At 36.2% G+C, this 18,645-nt stretch overlaps 1 protein-coding gene across 3 annotated transcripts in view; it reads right to left on the reverse strand.

The window, feature by feature from the left end:
• The window catches only part of PXDNL (peroxidasin like), a 502,908-nt gene that overhangs the window by 200,411 nt on the left and 283,852 nt on the right, over nt 1-18,645 (reverse strand). For all 3 annotated transcript variants that reach the window (XR_012378199.1, XR_012378200.1, XM_025870586.2), the window contains exon 4: nt 13,367-13,438. Coding sequence is in view for 1 of the 3 variants with exons in the window: in XM_025870586.2 (XP_025726371.2) it covers nt 13,367-13,438 (72 nt within the window). In the remaining 2 variants the exon portion in view is untranslated. The remainder of the gene's footprint in view (nt 1-13,366; nt 13,439-18,645) is intronic.

An 18,645-nucleotide genomic window follows, 5' to 3' on the forward strand; every position in this document is an offset into this window, starting at 1 on the left:
AGAGAAAATCCTGAAAGCAGCTTGGGAGAAGAGATATGTCACCTACAATGGTAGAAATATTAGATTGGCAACAGACCTATCCACAGAGACCTGGCAGCCCAGAAAGGACTGGCATGATAACTTCAGAGCACTAAAGGAGAAAAATATGCAGCCAAGAATACTATATCCAGCTAGGCTCTCAATGAAAATTGAAGGAGAGATAAAAAGCTTCCAAGACAAATAAAAACTAAAGGAATTTGCAAACACGAAACCAGCCCTACAAGAAATATTGAAAGGGGTCCTCTAAGCAAAGAGAGAGCCTAAAAGCAGCATAGACCAGAAAGGAACACAGACAATATACAGTAACAGTCACCTTACAGGCAATACAATGGCACTAAATTCATACCTTTCAATAGTTACCCTGAATGTAAATGGGCTAAATGACCCAATCAAAAGACACAGGCTATCAGATTGGATTAAAAAACAAGACCCATCCATATGCTGTCTGCAAGAGACTCATTTTAGACCCAAAGACACCGCCAGATTGAAAGTGAGGGGGTGGAAAACCATGTACCATGCTAATGGACACCAAAAGAAAGTTGGGGTGGCAATCCTTATATCAGACAAATTAGATTTTAAAACAAAGACTGTAATAAGAGATGAGGAAGGACACTATATCCTACTCAAAGGGTCTATCCAACAAGAAGATCTAACAATTATAAATATCTATGCCCCTAACATGGGAGCAGCCAATTATATAAGGCAACTAATAACAAAAGCAAAGAAACACATTGACAACAATACAATACTAGTGGGGGACTTTAATACCCCCCTGACAGAAATGGACAGATCATCTAAGCAAAAGATCAACAAGGAAATAAAGACATTAAATGACACACTGGACCAGATGGACTTCACAGACATATTCAGAACATTCCATCCCAAAGCAACATAATACACATTCTTCTCTAGTGCCCATGGAACATTCTCCAGAATTGATCACCTCCTAGGTCACAAATCAGGTCTCAACCACTACCAAAAGATTGGGATTATTCCCTGCATATTTTCAAACCACAATGCTTTGAAACTAGAACTCAATCACAAGAGGAAAGTCGGAAAGAACTCAAATACATGGAGGCTAAAGAGCATCCTACTAAAGAATGAATGGGTCAACCAGGAAATTAAAGAAGAATTAAAAAAACTTCATGGAAACCAATGAAAATGAAAACACAACTGTTCAAAATCTTTGGGATACAGCAAAGGCAGTCCTGAGAGGAAAGTATATAGCAATACAAGCCTTTCTCACAAAACAAGAAAGGTCTCAAATACACAACCTAATCCTACACCTAAAAGAGCTGGAGAAAGAACAGCAAATAAAGCCTAAACCCAGCAGGAGAAGGGAAATAATAAAGATCAGAGCAGAAATCAATGAACTAGAAACCAAAAGAACAGTAGAACAGATCAACGAAACTAGGAGCTGGTTCTTTGAAAGAATTAACAAGATCAATAAACCCCTGGTCAGACTTATCAAAAAGAAAAGAGAAATGACCAAAATCAACAAAATCATGAATGAAAAAGGAGAGATCACAACCAACAGCAAAGAAATACAAACAATTATAAGAACATATTATGAGCAACTCTATGCCAGCAAATTAGATAACCTGGAAGAAATGGGTGCATTCCTAGAGACGTATCAACCACCAAAATTGAACCAGGAAGAAATAGAAAACCTGAACAGACCTATAACTACTAAGGAAATTGAAGCAGTCATCAAAAATGTCCCAACAAACTAAAGCCCAGGGTCAGATGGCTTCCCAGGGGAATTCTACCAAACATTTAAAGAAGAATTAATACCTATTCTCCTGAAACTGTTCCAAAAAATAGAAATGGAAGGAAAACTTCCAAACTCATTTTATGAGGCCAGCATTACCTTGATCCCAAAACCAGACAAAGACCCCATTGAAAAGGATAATTACTGACCAATATCCTTGATGAACATGGATGCAAAAATTCTCACCAAAATACTAGCCAATGGGATCCAACAGTACATTAAAAGGATTATTCACCATGACCAAGTGGGATTTATCCCTGGGCTGCAAGGTTGGTTCAACATCCGCAAATCAATCAACGTGATACAATACATTAATAAAAGAAAGAACAAGAATCATATGATCCTCTCAATAGATGCAGAAAAAGCATTTGACAAAATACAGCATCCTTTCTTTATCAAAACTCTTCAGAGTATAGGGATAGAGGGTACATACCTCAATATCATAAAAGCCATCTACGAAAAACCTACAGTGAATATCATTCTCAATGGGGGAAAGCTGAGAGTTTTTCCCCTAAGGTCAGGAATGCGGCAGCGATGTCCACTATCACCACTGCTATTCAACATAGTATTAGAAGTCCTATTCACAGCAATCAGACAACAAAAAGAAATCAAAGTCATCCGAATCGACGAAGAGGAAGTCAAACTCTCACTCTTTGCAGATGATATGATACTGTATGTGGAAAACCCAAAATACTCCACCCAAAACTGCTAGAACTCATACAGGAATTCAGTGAAGTAGCAGGATATAAAATCAATGCACAGAAATCAGTGGCATTCCTATACACCAACAACAAGACAAAAGAGAGAGAAATCAAGGAGTCGATCCCATTTACAATTGCACCCAAAACCTTAAGATACCTAGGAATAAATTTAACCAAAGAGGCAAAGGATCTGTACTCAGAAAACTATAAAATACTCATGAAAGTAATGGAAGAAGACACAAAGAAATAGAAAAACGTTCCATGCTCATGGATTGGAAGAACAAACATTGTGAAGATGTCAATGCTACCTAGAGCAATCTACACATTCAATGCAATCCCCATCAAAATTCCATCCACTCTTTTCAAAGAAATAGAACAAATAATCCTAAAATTTGTATGGAACCAGAAGAGACCCCAAATAGCCTGAGGAATATTGAAAAAGAAAAGCAAAGCTGGCGGCATCATAATTCCAGACTTCCAGCTCTATTACAAAGCTGTCATCATCAAGATAGTATGGTACTGGCACAAAAACAGACACATAGATCAATGGAACAGAATCAAGAGCCCAGAAATGGACCCTCAACTCTATGGTCAACTAATCTTCGACAAAGCAGGAAAGAATGTCCAATGGCAAAAAGACAGTCTCTTCAACAAATGGTGTTGGGAAAATTGGACAGCCACATGCAGAATGAAACTGGACCATTTCCTTACACCACACACAAAAATAGACTCCAAATGGTTGAAAGACCTAAACGTGAGACAGGAGTCCATCAAAATTCTAAAGGAGAATACCAGTAGCAACCTCTTCGACCTCAGCTGCAGCAACTTCTTCCTAGAAACATCGCCAAAGGCAAGGGTAGGAAGGGCAAAAATGAACTATTGGGATTTCATCAAGATAAAAAGCTTTTGCACAGCCAAAGAAACAGTCCACAAAACCAAAAGACAACCCACAGAATGGGAGAAAATATTTGCAAATGACATATCAGATAAAGGGCTAGTATCCAAAATCTATAAAGAACTTATCAAACTCAACACCCAAAGAACAAATAATCCAATCAAGAAATGGGCAGAAGACGTGAACAGACATTTTTCCAAAGAAGACATCCAAATGGCCAACAGACACATGAAAAAGTGCTCAACATCGCTCGGCATCAGGGAAATCCAAATCAAAACCTCAATGAGATGCCACCTCACACCAGTCAGAATGGCTAAAATTAACAAGTCAGGAAACGACAGATGTTGGCGGGGATGCGGAGAAAAGGGAACCCTCCTACACTGTCGGTGGGAATGCAAGCTGGTGCAACCACTCTGGAAAACAGTATGGAGGTTCCTCAAACAGTTGAAAATAGCGCTGCCCTATGATCCAGCAATTGCACTACTGGGTATTTACCCCAAAGATACAAATGTAGGGATCCGAGGGGGTACATGCACCCCATGTTTATAGCAGCAATGTCCACAATAGCCAAACTGTGGAAAGAGCCAAGATGTCCATCGACAGATGAATGGATAAAGAAGAGGTGGTATATATACACAATGGAATATTATGCAGCCATCAAAAGCAATGAGATCTTGCCATTTGCAACGACGTGGATAGAACTGGAGGGTGTTATGCTGAGTGAAATAAGTTAATCAGAGAAAGACATGTATCATATGACCTCACTGATACGAGGAATTCTTAATCTCAGGAAACAAACTGAGGGTTGCTGGAGTGGTGGGGGGTGGGAGGGATGGGGTAGCTGGGTGATAGACATTGGGTTGGGTATGTGCTATGATGAGCGCTGTGAATTGTGCAAGACTGTTGAATCACAGATCTGTACTTCTGAAACAAATAATGCAACATATGTTAAGAAAAATAAAAAAGAAGAAGATAGCAGGAGGGGAAGAATGAAGGGGAGTAAGTCGGAGGGGGAGATGAACCATGAGAGACGATGGACTCTGAAAAACAAACTGAGGGTTCTAGAGGGGAGGAGGGTGGGGGATGGGTTAGCTTGGTGATGGGTATTAAAGAGGGCACATTTTGCGTGGAGCACTGGGTGTTATGCACAAACAATGAATCATGGAACACTATATCAAAAACTAATGATGTAATGTATGGTGATTAACATAACAATAAAAAATTTAAAGAAAAGAAAGGGAGAAGCAGACTCCCCACTGAGCAGGGAGCCCCACATGGGGCTCAATCCCAGGACTCGAAGATCTAGACCTGAGCCAAACGCAGACACTTAACCGACTGGGCCGCCCAGGTGCCCCAGAAAACCGGACCTTGATCAGTGGTGTTTTCAAAAAAAGATCTTGATCAAAAGAAGGAAATGTGAAAATTTGTAAAGGGAAACCTCATTAAAATGGATTCAGGAAGCCAGAAGGAGGAGCCTTCACATGGTACTACTTTGTGTCAATTACATGAAGACATGTGGGATTACAGACCCCAAAAGAAGAATCATCAACAGGAAGGAATTATCAATTTATAAGGCACAACAAAGATACACATTGCACCTCCTATAAGAAATCAACTACCCCAGCAACTCAGCCAATGAGAAACCATCATCACCCTGAACTCTTCCTTTTCTCCAATAGATTTTGTCCAAAACAACCACTCCCACCCCCCTCCTTCCCCATGAAATAATATTTTCTCCTTTGTTTGTTGGACTTGTCTATGGCTTACTATAGCTTGCTTGTCCCAAATTGCAATTCTCTCCTATTCATGAATAAATCCATTTGCGGTTAAAAAAAGAAAATTATTTAGAATTATTTTGTAGCTTAGAACATGATCTATCTTGTGCACTGAAAATGTTGTATATTTTTCAGGCTTAAGGTAGAATGCCCTATTACTTTCAGTTAGGTCAAGTTGGTTGATCCTGCTATTCTGGTCTCCTATATGCTTAGTGATTTTTCTGTCTATATTTCCATCAGTTATTGACAGAAGAGTGTTCAATTTACTTATTTCTCCTTTTAGTACTATCAGGTTTTGGTTTCTTAATTTTATAACTCTGGTATGATGTGCTTGCTTGGCAATTTTTGATTGAATCAGAAGAATTGTGAATGTTGGGTTATTGGGTGCTGGCTTTTGTTGCATTTCCTTGATGAATAGTGGACTTCATTCTGGCACAGTTATATTATCTGAGAGCAGTTTGATTCTCTCTGGTTTGTTTTAACCTATACTAGAGAAGGTCAAGCAGTCTTTATATTAGGACTCATTTAGCCCTTCTATTAAGGTGACACTCCACTGAGGACTCTATCCAGTGCTGTGTAGCATCAGGTCCTTCCATACTGGCTGGTAGTACCACAAACTATTCTTAGCCCTCTGTAGGAATTTCTGGGAATTTTCTGACCTAGAGATTTCCAGTAGTTCTCTTCTATGCACAGGTAGTTTCCTGAAATATGTACTGATCAGTACCAAGCCAAAGACTAGGAGAAGCCTCTGCAGGTCTCCAGGGCCCTCTCCATGTAGCTTTCTACTCTCTGGTGCCCCATGTCATCAGTTTTCACCATGCCAGGATCCCCAAACTCCAATCTCTGTCTCCTCAACTCAGCCAGTCTCTGGCTTGTGTAACCCTTCCTGTGCTTCAACCTGGAAACTGCCTCTGGACAGTGAACTATGACAATCACAGAGATCACATCATGTGTACCTGTGTCATGGATCACAGCTCTTTGTTCCTGTTGTCCAATGCCTGGAAACTGCTGGCTTATATATTTTGCCTTGTTTTCTAGTTTTTAAAAGCAGAATGTAAAACTGCTCTCTCTTACAACATCATAGCCAAAAGCAGAGATTTGTCTCTGTTTATAAATCAATGAAACTTTTTCAGATGTTATACATCAAAGATGCTTTTTACACTGAGAATAAGTTACTAGTTATCATGATGGAAGGATCATTTTAAATAAAGTCTTTAATGAAGAATCTTTACCACCATAATGATCTATATTTTATTCTGAATTCTGGGCTCTAATTTATCTTGAGACAGGAAAAACAAAAAAAAAAAAAAAGGAAGATTATCTTTGACATTCAGAAGCTGGCCTGGCACTCATAGATACGCCATGGTATTCTATTGAACATAATCTCACAGAATCCTAGCTAAAACAAGGTTACTCTGAGACCTTGATAAAATGAGACAAAACAAGGCTACTTCTTAATTTTGTCTAATCACAAACAAAAACAAGTTTATTTTGCCACCTGCAAATACCAAACACCCTCTTCTTTTGGCCAGATTGAGTGAATGCTCTATCCTTACCAATTACATCTTTAACCTCATTCTATTCTCCCCTCTCTATAGATAAGATTTATTAAGATACACAATCATTTTGGGGCATTATTCAATTTAGAGAAAATCCCTGCCTTCTTTCCCTCTCCAAAATCACCTAGCCAAAGTTTAAGTTTATAATATGTTTTTTCTAACACCCTCTTACTGATACCCCTCATGACTCCCGACAGCATGTGTTCTCATTCACCGCAATTAGTAACAAACTCAACTTGCTTAACTATGGGGATTTACCTGGTTGTCTTTGGATGAATGACACTGACAATTTGGATAAACCCAAAGTGGCTCTAATGCAGGACTTTCAGGCAATGAATGAGCAAAAGAAGTTTTACTCATATATTCTTTTGACCAGTCAGAATTTTTGTATTTTCCAAGTATATGTAAATCCAAAAGCATTATGCTGGTTATTCAATTCTTTGTAATTTTAGATTCTTAAAAAATTTTAATTAGGTTTAAAGCCTCCTGAAAAAATAAGTTACTTTTAAAAAGCTTTGAAATATTAACTTTATAATTTGATATATTTACATGTTTAAAAAGATGACATCTTGTTAGCATTTATAGTCACTTATGGCTTATATTAAGTAATCAAATTGGAAAGTCCTTTAAAATAAACTAGACAGATCAAGAAAGATCAAAGACATTGTTAATAATACTTTGTATCACTAGCTAAATTAAACTTTGTATTTAAAAATATACCATTTAGGGATGCCTGGATGGCTCAATAAGGTAAGACTCCAACTCTTGGTTTCAGCTCAGGTCTTCATCTCAGGGTCATGAGATGGAGCCCCGCTTCAGGCTCCATGCTCAGCACAGAGTCTGGTTGAGTTTCTCTCTCCCTCTCTCTAACCCTTCCTACCCCCACTCTCTCTCTCAAATAAATAAATCTTTAAAAAAATTACGCCATTTAAATTAGCTATTTCTTAAAATAAATAATAAATTAGCTGTTTATTTTAACAAATTGTGTAGAAAATAATTAGTGAAATAATAACTACAAAATAATAATAAATATAGTTATTAAAATAATAGGTATTGTTATTTCAAGGTCAACTCTTGCCAAGTCTTTCATATATATTATTCTTAGATCTCAGAGTCAGTCTGGCAAATAGATACTATTATCCTCATTTAAAAAAACAATAAAAGGAAAATGAAGTTTAGAATTGTGAAGTGAAATGCTGAAGATTAAATAATTAATAAGTGCAACACATGTTCAGTCAGATCACACTTATTTCAGTCTGATTTCTAAGATCTTATGTTCTTGGAAACACCATTCTGCCTTTTTCTATAATTTCAGTAGACAATGGAATAAGATGTTGATATTTAAGACATGGAGGAAAACATAACAGTTTAACACAGGTATGAAAGCCTGCTATTATCTAATAGAAATGCTCTAGATAAAATATACCATTTAGCAATAAGTAAACATCTAAAGAAAAGGAAAAGTAAGGAATATGAAGTTATACATTGAAAAGGAAATGTAACTTAAAAATAATGGCTAAAATGGATTGTATTACTTCTAGTTCAGTGGTCATATGATGACCATTACTAGAAAATATCAATTTCACAAGAGATATTTAGCACCTATTAAGGAGGCTAGGATGAGAAATTTATTGGCAAAAGAAATTAATCAATGAAAATATGTCTATTGTATCAACAGAATAAAGACAGAAATTTTGGATGAAAAAGAATAATTGAAAGCAGGATGACTGACTAATACAAGAAATTTTAAAATGTGCTTTGTAAGAACACAGCAGTTACTTTTGTTCTGAAAGATAGAAGCATTAGAGTCCTCTGTATCATCTGTAGAATAAAAACATGCTTTGGAGATACTATCACCCTTAAAGAGTGATGTTCAACTATATATAAAATGGAAAATTGTACCCAAGGAAATGGTCTTTACCTTTGGTAAAATTGATTGAATCCTCACAAATTTATTCATTTAACATTTTCTTTTTTATTGTTATGTTAATCACCATACATTACATCATTAGTTTTTTTTTGTATTTTTTTATTATTATGTTATGTTAATCACCATACATTACATCATTAGTTTTTGATGTAGTGTTCCATGATTCATTGTTTGCTTATAACACCCAGTGCTCCATGCAGTATGTGCCCTCTTTAATACCCATCACCAGGCTAACCCATCTCCCCACACCCCTCCCCTCTAGAACCCACAGTTTGTTTCTCAGAGTCCATAGTCTCTCATGGTTCATCTCCCCATACGATTGCCCCCCCTTCATTCTTCCCTTCCTGCTATCTTCTTCTTCTTCTTTTTTTTTTTTTTTAACGTATAATGTATTATTTGTTTCAGAGGTACAGGTCTGTGATTCAACAGTCTTACACAATTCACAGTGCTCACCATAGCACATACTCTCCCCAATGTCTGTCACCCAGCCACCCTATCCCTCCCACCTCCCACCACTCCAGCAACCCTCAGTTTGTTTCCTGAGATTAAGAATTCCTCGTATCAGTGAGGTCATATGATACATGTCTTTCTCTGATTGACTTATTTCGTCAGCATAATACCCTCCAGTTCCACCACATTGTTGCAAATGGCAAGATTTCATTCCTTCTGATGGTTGCATAATATTTCATTGTGTATATATACACCACATCTTCTTTATTCATTCGTCTGTCGAGGGACATCTTGGCTCTTTCCATAGTTTGGCTATTATGGACATTGCTGCCATAAACATCAGGGTGTATGGATGCCTTCGGATCCCTACATTTGTATCTTTGGGGTAAATACCCAGTAGTGCAATTACTGGGTCATATGGTAGCTCTATTTTCAACTTTTGAAGAACCTCCATACTGTTTTCCAGAGTGGCTGCACTAGCTTGCATTCCCACCAACAGTGTAGGAGGGTTCCCCTTTCTCTGCATCCCCGCTGACATCTATCGTTTCCTGACTTGTTAATTTTAGCCATTCTGACTGGTGTGAGGTGGTATCCCACTGAGGTTTTGATTTGGATTTCCCTGTTGCCAGGTGATGTTGAGCTCTTTTTCATGTGTCTGTTGGCCATTTGGATGTCTTCTTTGGAAAAATGTCTGTTCATGTCTTCTGCCCATTTCTTGATTGGATCATTTGTTCTTTGGGTGTTGAGTTTAAGAATTTCTTTATGGATTTTGGATACTAGCCCTTTATCTGATATGTCATTTGCAAATATCTTCTTCCCTTCAGTTGGTTCTTTTGGTTTTGTTGACTGTTTCCTTTGCTGTGCAGAAGTTTTAATCTTGATGAAGTACCAATAGTTCATTTTTGCCCTTGCTTCCCTTGCCTTTGGCGATGTTTCTAGGAAGAAGTTGCTGTGGCTGAGGTCAAAGAGGTTGCTGCCTGTGTTCTCCTTTAGGATTTTGATGTACTCCTGTCTTACATTTAGGTCTTTCAACCATTTTGAGTCTATTTTTGTGTGTGGTGTAAAGCAACAGTCCAGTTTCATTCTTCTGCATGTGGCTATCCAATTTTCCCAACACCATTCGTTGAAGAGACTGTCTTTTTCCATTGGACATTTTTCCTGCTTTGTCGAAGATTAGTTCTTGTATCTCTTTGTATCCTGATTGTATCTCTTTGAGATCCTGATTTCAACTTCTCTGAATAAATACCCAGGAGTGGGGTTGGTAGATCACATGGTAATTCTATTTTTAATTTTTTGAGGAACCTCTGTACTTTTTTCCATAGTGGCTGTACCAATTTACATTCCCACCAACACTGTACACTCTTTACAGCATCCTCACAACACTTTTTTTTTATAATAGCCATCTTAACAAGTGTGAGGTGACTTCACATCATGGTTTTCATATGCATTTCCTTGATGACTAGTGACATTGGGCACATTTTCATATAATTATTGTCCATTTGTAAGTCATTTAGGGAGAAATATCTATTCAAGTCTTTTGCCTATTTTTTAATCAGGTTATTTGGTGTTTTGCTATTGAATTGTAGGAGTTCCTCATATATTTTGGATTTATTAGATGTATGTTTGCAATATTTTTTCCATTACTTAAGAGGCCTTTCATTTTGTTGATGGTTTCCTTTGTTGTACAGAAGCTTTTTTTAGTTTGATGTAGCTCTAATTGTCTATTTTTGCTTTTGTTGCATGTGCTTTCACTTTCATATCCAAGAAATCATTGAAGAACAATGTCAAGAAGATTTTTCTCTATGTATTCTTCTGGTAGTGTTATAGTTTCAGGACTTAAGGCTGAATTGTATGCTTAAAAATTTAAGAGGGTATATTATATATTCTTATAAAAAATAATACTAGAGAGATGGGAGGAAACTTTTGGAAGTGATGGATATATTCATGGCATAGATTGTGGCAATGATTTTATGGGTATATACTTATCCCCAAACTCATCAAGTTTTTTACATTAAGTATGCACAGCCTTTTGTATGTCAATCATACCTCAATAAAGTGGTTTTAAAAAATGAACGTAGCTTGCGGCATCTGGGTGGCTCAGTTGGTTAAGTTTCCAACTCTTAATTTCATCTCAGACCATGATCTCAGGGTCTTGAGATCAAGCCCTGTGTCAGCTCTGTGCTCAGCATGAAGTGGGCTTGAGATTCTCTTTCTCACTCTCCCTCTACTCCTCCCCACCACCACTGCTCACACACACTGTCTCTCTCAAATAAATAAATAAATAAATAAATAAAATCTTAAAAAAAATGTAGTTTATCAAACTTTCAATTGACCAAAAGATAAAAAAAAAAAGACTTAGACTAATAAATCCTTCTTCAGTATCCCTTCCTCACTTCTCATTCCTGTTTTTTTTTTAGATCACAGACTATGTCTTGAAGACTACAGGAAAATCAAAAAATGTATTTTCATGCTGAATGTAAACAATCATGTCAGTAGCAGAATTGGCATTACAATGCCCTACTATATTTTCAAGGCTATGCAAACATCTATCATGTGTCCCTCCCTTCCTCAAAAAGGATTTTAACCCAAAAAAGATTATGAACAATAAGAATCACTAAAAGAAAGACCATGTATATAGATCCTAAAGAACAAATATTTCAGGCATCTCAAGCTCTTCTTTAGTTTGATAGGGATATACTGAAATGAATTGGCTTTCAGAGCTACAATTAAAATTATGAAAAATTCCAAGGATTAGAGATTACATATTTGGATTCCAAAAATCCTCTTTGAATAGTGATTTACAAGAGCATGGAATCATGCTTTAAAATTAGCAAGCAGAAATGCCTATCTCCATGGCTTTAAACAATAGTATTACTCAATATTAATAAGACCAATAATTATTATCAGAATACAAAGCATTTACTGATGAGAATTATGTGCACTTTAAACAAGAATTAGAACTTTTCATATGTTAATTTTTATAAACTATCTGTGAATATATTTGATGAAAAACACATCACAGTGATAAGGGTTTTGTTTGTTGTTATTATTAAAGAAGTTATATTTAATTGGTTTTTGTGATGGTTCTATAATACAGTAAAAATTATGTAAAGGTGAAGAAACACACTTTGTCATAGGATGGCTCATTAGCCATGTAAAAGAAAATTAATAAGGGGAGAAGTAAACAGAAACAATAATTTTTAAAAAGTGTTTGATCATATTTTAATATAATAATCTAAAATCTAGATTTCTTTGGACTGTTATAGAAACATGTTTATTACAGAAATGATTGCAAATAGCCTTTTGAAAATAAGAAGTGGCATTGAAGATAGAAACAAAGCTGAGAGTCAAAGTTTCTGATATTTAAGAGTCCGATTTATTAAAGATCAAGACGTGTTCTATATATCTAAGCTGATAAATATCCCAAAGCTTGTCGTAAATGAGGAAAAATCTCTTCAAATATCTAATTAATGTTTGCATCACAGACACTAAAAATTGAGAGAAATAGCTGAAGAAACATCAAATTGTCATTCAGTAGCAGTATAACTACATAACATAACTTTTTCATACTGAAGAATTTATATTTCACACTGAAATTCTGAAAAGTGAAACTAAAGTTTATGGGATTTCAAACTATTCTTGAAACCAGCAGTAAGGTGTCAGATGCTGAAAAGTGCACTAGAATAGCAGTCAGGACATCTAGGTTGTAATGATAATTCTACAAATTTTTAACCTCAGGCAAGTCATTTAATTAACATTGTATTTGGTTATTAATTTGTCAAATGAGAGGTTAGATCTCATGCTCTGGGAAATCCCATATCAGTTAAATATCTATGAACTTGATATATTAATAATAATCACAGGTATCAATGTCTATTTTCTATGAAATGTCTATTTTGTGTCAAGTGATAAACCAGACTTTTTGCATGGAATATCTTAATATTCACAGTAGAAATATCTTCATTTCAGAGATTTGGAAACAGAGACTCAGGGAAGGCAACTTGCCCAACAGACAACTAATAAATGCAGGAGCTGGGATTCCAGCTGAGCTCTGTCTGTCTTCCTGCCCTCATGCCAACTTGATCATACATTCTGATTTTTATCCAACTGATGACAGAATATTCAACTATTCAAGCTGCATGACAAAACTTAAAATAATTGCTCAACTATCACATAATGGCATTTAAAAAGATTCTATCTGAACCATAACCATCAATGATTCAATAAAGAGGTTTTTATTACTTACAGCTGTTCCAAGGATATGAGTCCTTTAAATGTTTGCTTATCTAGGGCATGAATTTCATTCTTGTACAGATACCTGAAAAACATAAAATCCTATTAAGTTATAAATTTGCGTAGATACCACCTTTCTTATATCAGGAATTTTTAAACTGCAGTGTGGCTCTAAAGAGCTTTAGAATGTTAATAGATTCCCTAAAAATATATGGAGATTTTGATTTCATTTGAATATGTTCAAGTATCTGGGTAAGACAGTTCCAAGGCTCTCATCAGATTCTCAAAGAAATCCTTGATCCAAAATATTACGAATCACTGCCTTAACCTCTAAAACTTAGATTGTAGAAAAATTCTGACTAATGAGGTCACATGTACTGGGTAACATCTTCTCTAAGACAAAGAAAAGTTTGACTACAACAATTTTTTTCAAATTCATGCTATCATACAGAATATATTGAACTAGGAGTTACATTTGCAAAGCTGGCAAATATCATAGGATTCATCTGAGGGGGATAAACACATATTAACAGATCCACAAGATGTATTTTGGTTCTCCCATGGCTACTGCTGAAAACCTACAGGAAAGGATACTGTTAATGGATTTAGAAATATGATAACTAATCTGGCCAAAAGATTTGATGAAAACAATTTCCATAACATGAGCACTATGTCCTTTTTTCTTCAACTATGGGATAGCAAAGTTATTTCATTTTTAAATCTCAGTGTGAATATTTGGTGAATGTCATAAAACTGAAACCTATGTCTTTTCTACTTGTGCCTCTGGGGATCTGAGATGATCAGAATTCCTGAAACTTTCTACCAAGTTCCTCTGGATTGAACCTTTGCATAAGCTAGAGCTCACAGTATTTTTTTTAACATTATTTATTTATTCATTTAACAAAGAGAGACAGTGAAAGAGGGAACACAAGCAGGGGGAGTGGGAGAGGGAGAAGCAGGCTTCCTGCTGTGCAGGGAGCCTGACCTGAGACTCAATCCCAGGACTCTGGGATCATGACCTGAGCTTAAGGCAGATGCTTAACAACTGAGCCACCCAGGTGCCCCCTCACAGTGATTTTGAATGCTTCAGAATCACCTGGTGGTGTGTTAAAAACACTGACTCCTGAGCATACCCCCAAACCTCCTCAATCCAATTCTCTTGGGGTGAGGTCTAGGAAACTGCATGTTTATCAAGTTTCCCAGTTGATTCTGAAGCAATCTCTCAGCAGATGACTTAAAAACCATAGACACCATAGAAATCACAATTCTAGTTGAAAATAAAAATGAGATTGCTTTTCCAAAGTGTGCTTAGTAAAGCTTTGGAAGTTCCAAATTACTTTCTCTTCCCACAGATTAGAACTTCTGTTAAGTTTCTCAGAGCAGTAGTAGTAACTGGTAGAGATATATGCCTAACTGGAGATATTTCCTTAGCATTACTTGATACTATGGAAGATCTTGATTTGACCTAAAATCTCAGAAATATAGCTACGTGTTAGGATGACAAAAAAAAAAAATTCTAGAACCATGTTTCTTCAACTAGCTCATAAGGAGTACTGAGCTGTGGTCTCAAAAAGCACCACCGGTTCTCAACTGTGGTTGTTATGTGGGTAACAAAGGCAGAAGAAGAAAAAAATCTTACTACTTAACAGCCCATTGACAAGTCCTTGAAACAGGCAGAGTGACATTCCTCTAGGAACTCAGTTGCCTTGATTGTTAATACTTTGCTAAGGGCAAAAGGCAATCTTAGCCTGACCCCCAGGGTTCTGTAAGTCTTGTATAATATATGAAAATTCCTTTGGAAACTTCTTTTATCTTTATCCCCCAAGATACATGTTGGCAATCATCCTCCAAGCATATGACCCACTGATATACATCTGAAGAGTCTCATGACTGAGTTTTTACTAAACAGTAATAAATGACCTTTTTCTAACAATAGCTAGCCCCTTAAGGATCCTGGAAACCTTGTTTCCAAAATACCTGGGAGGTTTATGCTATCCCTAACCCCCTTCCAACTTGAAAGTATATAATGGGCCACTCCTCAAGACCCGGGTGCAACTCTTTGCCCATGGGTCCTTTCCCTGTGCTTTAATAAAACCACCTTTTTGTACCAAAGATGTCTCAAGAATTCTTTCTTGGCCACTGGCTTCAAACACTAACATCTTTCCTATATCAATTGTGTGTGAATCAGTGTATAGGTATATGAATCAATATTTCTAAGACATAATTTTGAGCTTTATCTCAGGCCTTATACTGATGGATGGGATACTGCCTCCACAAACTCTGATTTAATAGTGGGTCTGGCATGTGGAATAAGATAATAATATGCAGAAAATTTTAAAACCTCTATTGCAGGGGTATAGACCAGGTAAAAAGTATTTTGTAAATTTATTCCAGAGGATTCAGATACACCTCCCTGGTAAGGACCCTCAGACTATCAGAATGTCAAAGAACCACATTACTTTTCAGGTATCATATCTTGAGGCATAAAAAAATTGACCCAATTGGGCGCCTGGGTGGCTCAGTTGGTTAAGCAACTGCCTTCGGCTCAGGTCATGATCCTGGAGTCCCGGGATCGAGTCCCGCATCAGGCTCCCTGCTCAGCGGGGAGTCTGCTTCTCCCTCTGACCCTCTTCCCTCTCATGCTCTCTATCTTTCATTCTCTCTCTCTCAAATAAATAAAATCTTTAAAAAAAAATTGACCCAATTTCTATAGAGATATGTATAATGGCTTAAAATGTTTTTATTATTATCATATTTAAATAATGATGAGCTGTTTCATAAAAATTAAACTAAATTATCAAATATTCATTGAGGAGTCTCAAAACTGAAAACACCTATAAAATTTTACATTATATATACAGATTCATTTTAAACTTATATTTTATAGAAAACTAAAAAAGTGACCAAATAGTAGTGAAAAAAGAAGCAATAGAACTTCTATAGTTAGATCAGTACATGTTGATTAAAACAATAAAGTATACAGTCAAGATACACTGCTACTTAAGTTAACACCAGCAAGAGAAATTCCAGCTTCCTGTGGGATCATGGTAACCACCTGAATTCAAATCTCTCCACACATCCTGAAAACAAACTAAGAGGGAAAAACAAATCAGCCAGAATACAATCTATGCCATGACTAGGAGAAAGAGAAATTAATAACTTCAATTTACATTTAAGTAGGGGAAATATTAACACCAGCAAAGTCAGCTCCAGAGGCTGCTTTGCAGGAAGGAGTCAGGCAGGATTTTATAGACAAGGGGCATGGGAGAAGGGGGTGGAACAGGAAAGCTGGGAAAGTACCAACCTAATGAAAATTTGCCTGAGCCCTGGGGGATCAGAGCCCTAGCTCCTGGGAATTGACAGAAAGGGGCTGGGAAAGTGAATGGGGGAAGCACCTCACAATTTCAGGGTGTCTTGTGGAGGAGTAGCATTAAAGGTAAAGAAGGAAGTAAGAAACTAAAGGATCTTACAGAGATAAGATAATATAGAATCTGAAGACACACCAAGGGGCGCCTGGGTGGCTCAGTGGGGAGCCTGCTTCTCCCTTTGCCACTCCCCCTGCTTATGCTTTCTCGCCCTCTCTGTCAAATAAATAAATAAAACCTTTCAAAAAATTTAAAAATAAAGGCACACCAAAAAAGGCTATACTTAATAAGGAAATTGTGCTTCACTCTGTCAACAGAAGGGCATGGCCTTGAACTAAGAAATAAGCCATCCAAAGTTCTCTCCTCTACCTTCATATTTAATCACCTGTTACTCAAATCAAATGTTAGCATCTAAACTTGAGAAACATTGCACAAGAAAACAATAAACTCATCTTATCTTTGAATATCAATGCAAAATTAATAAAAATATTAGCAAACTGAACTTACCATTTAATAGTTCTAAGGAGCAATATTTATGATTATATTCTAAAATACCAAAAAAACCCATGTTGATATCTATTTATATTTCCAGATGCCATGATAGTATGACTGGACATTGCAAAATAATTGCTGCCAAAATTATTAAAAACAAGAAAATTTAGGGGCACCTGGGTGGCTCAGTTGGTTTAGCGACTGCCTTCAGCTCAGGTCATGATCCTGGAGTCCTGGCATCAAGTCCCATATCCGGCTCCCTGCTTAGCAGGGAGTCTGCTTCTCCCTCTGACCCTCCCCCCTCTTGTGCTCTCTCTCTCTCTCTTCATTCTCTCTCTCTCAAATAAATAAATAAAATCTTAAAAAAAACAAGAAAATTTAGTAGGATTACAAAATATAAAATTAACATACAATATCAAAAGCTTTGCATATTCAAATAAAGGATATAATAGAAAAGAATACACCACATATAATAGTAACAGGAAAAAGAAAACTAGGAAAATTTGAAATACACAAGCCTACATGAGAAGAAATAAATCAAATGGAAAGACATCTTGAATAAGATGCCTCAAAACTAAAATATACCATTTTCCCCCATTAATTTTCATATACATTCAAAGTGATTCCAATAAAAATACTAACAAATTTTTATAGAGGTATATAAATTGATTCTAATGTTCCTATAGAGAAGTAAACAAATAAGAATAGCTAGATACACCCTAATAAAGAAGAGCAACAAGGAGACACACGATAACATATATTTAGAAAACTCAATAAAGCCTCTATAATTAAACCAGTATGGTTTTGGCACATGAACAGTCCAACAGGAAAAACAAAATAAATGGTCTAGCTGAAGAACTAATTACATATGTAAATTTAGTATATAATATAGATTCATTTTCAAATCATTGGTGTTGAGAAAACAATGAATTCTTTTATTGATGGAATTGGGGAAGCTTTTCTAACCATGACTCAAAATCCAGAAATAATTCAAAAATAATAAATTTTTTAAATAATAAAACTTTACATGGCAAAAAATTTCATACCTAAGTCAAAAAAGAAAGGGAACATTTTGAAAACTAATATCACAGAAAGATTAAAATTTGAGAAAACAAAAATTCAATCATAAAATGGGCAAAAACCATCACAGACTGCACATATGTAAAAATGATGAAATGCATGAAAAGATATTAAACTACACTCATAATAAGATCAATGCAAATTAACACTATACTGAAATATCATTTCTACCCTATCACCCTGAGGGAAAAAGTCCTAAATCCTGTCAACATGACCTGCTGCTGAGATTGTATGGAAGCCTACACTCTTGTGCATCTCTAGTGAGAATGCAAAATGGCACAATGCTTAGGGAATTAATTTCAGCAACATACACAAGAAATATACTATACATTTACCCTTTGACATAGTAATCCCA

This window comes from Callorhinus ursinus, unplaced genomic scaffold (genome assembly GCF_003265705.2).
Source record: "Callorhinus ursinus isolate GAN/ISIS: 27379988/994484 unplaced genomic scaffold, GSC_fseal_2.0 scaffold5, whole genome shotgun sequence".
In the NCBI taxonomy this organism is placed as follows: domain Eukaryota; kingdom Metazoa; phylum Chordata; class Mammalia; order Carnivora; family Otariidae; genus Callorhinus; species Callorhinus ursinus.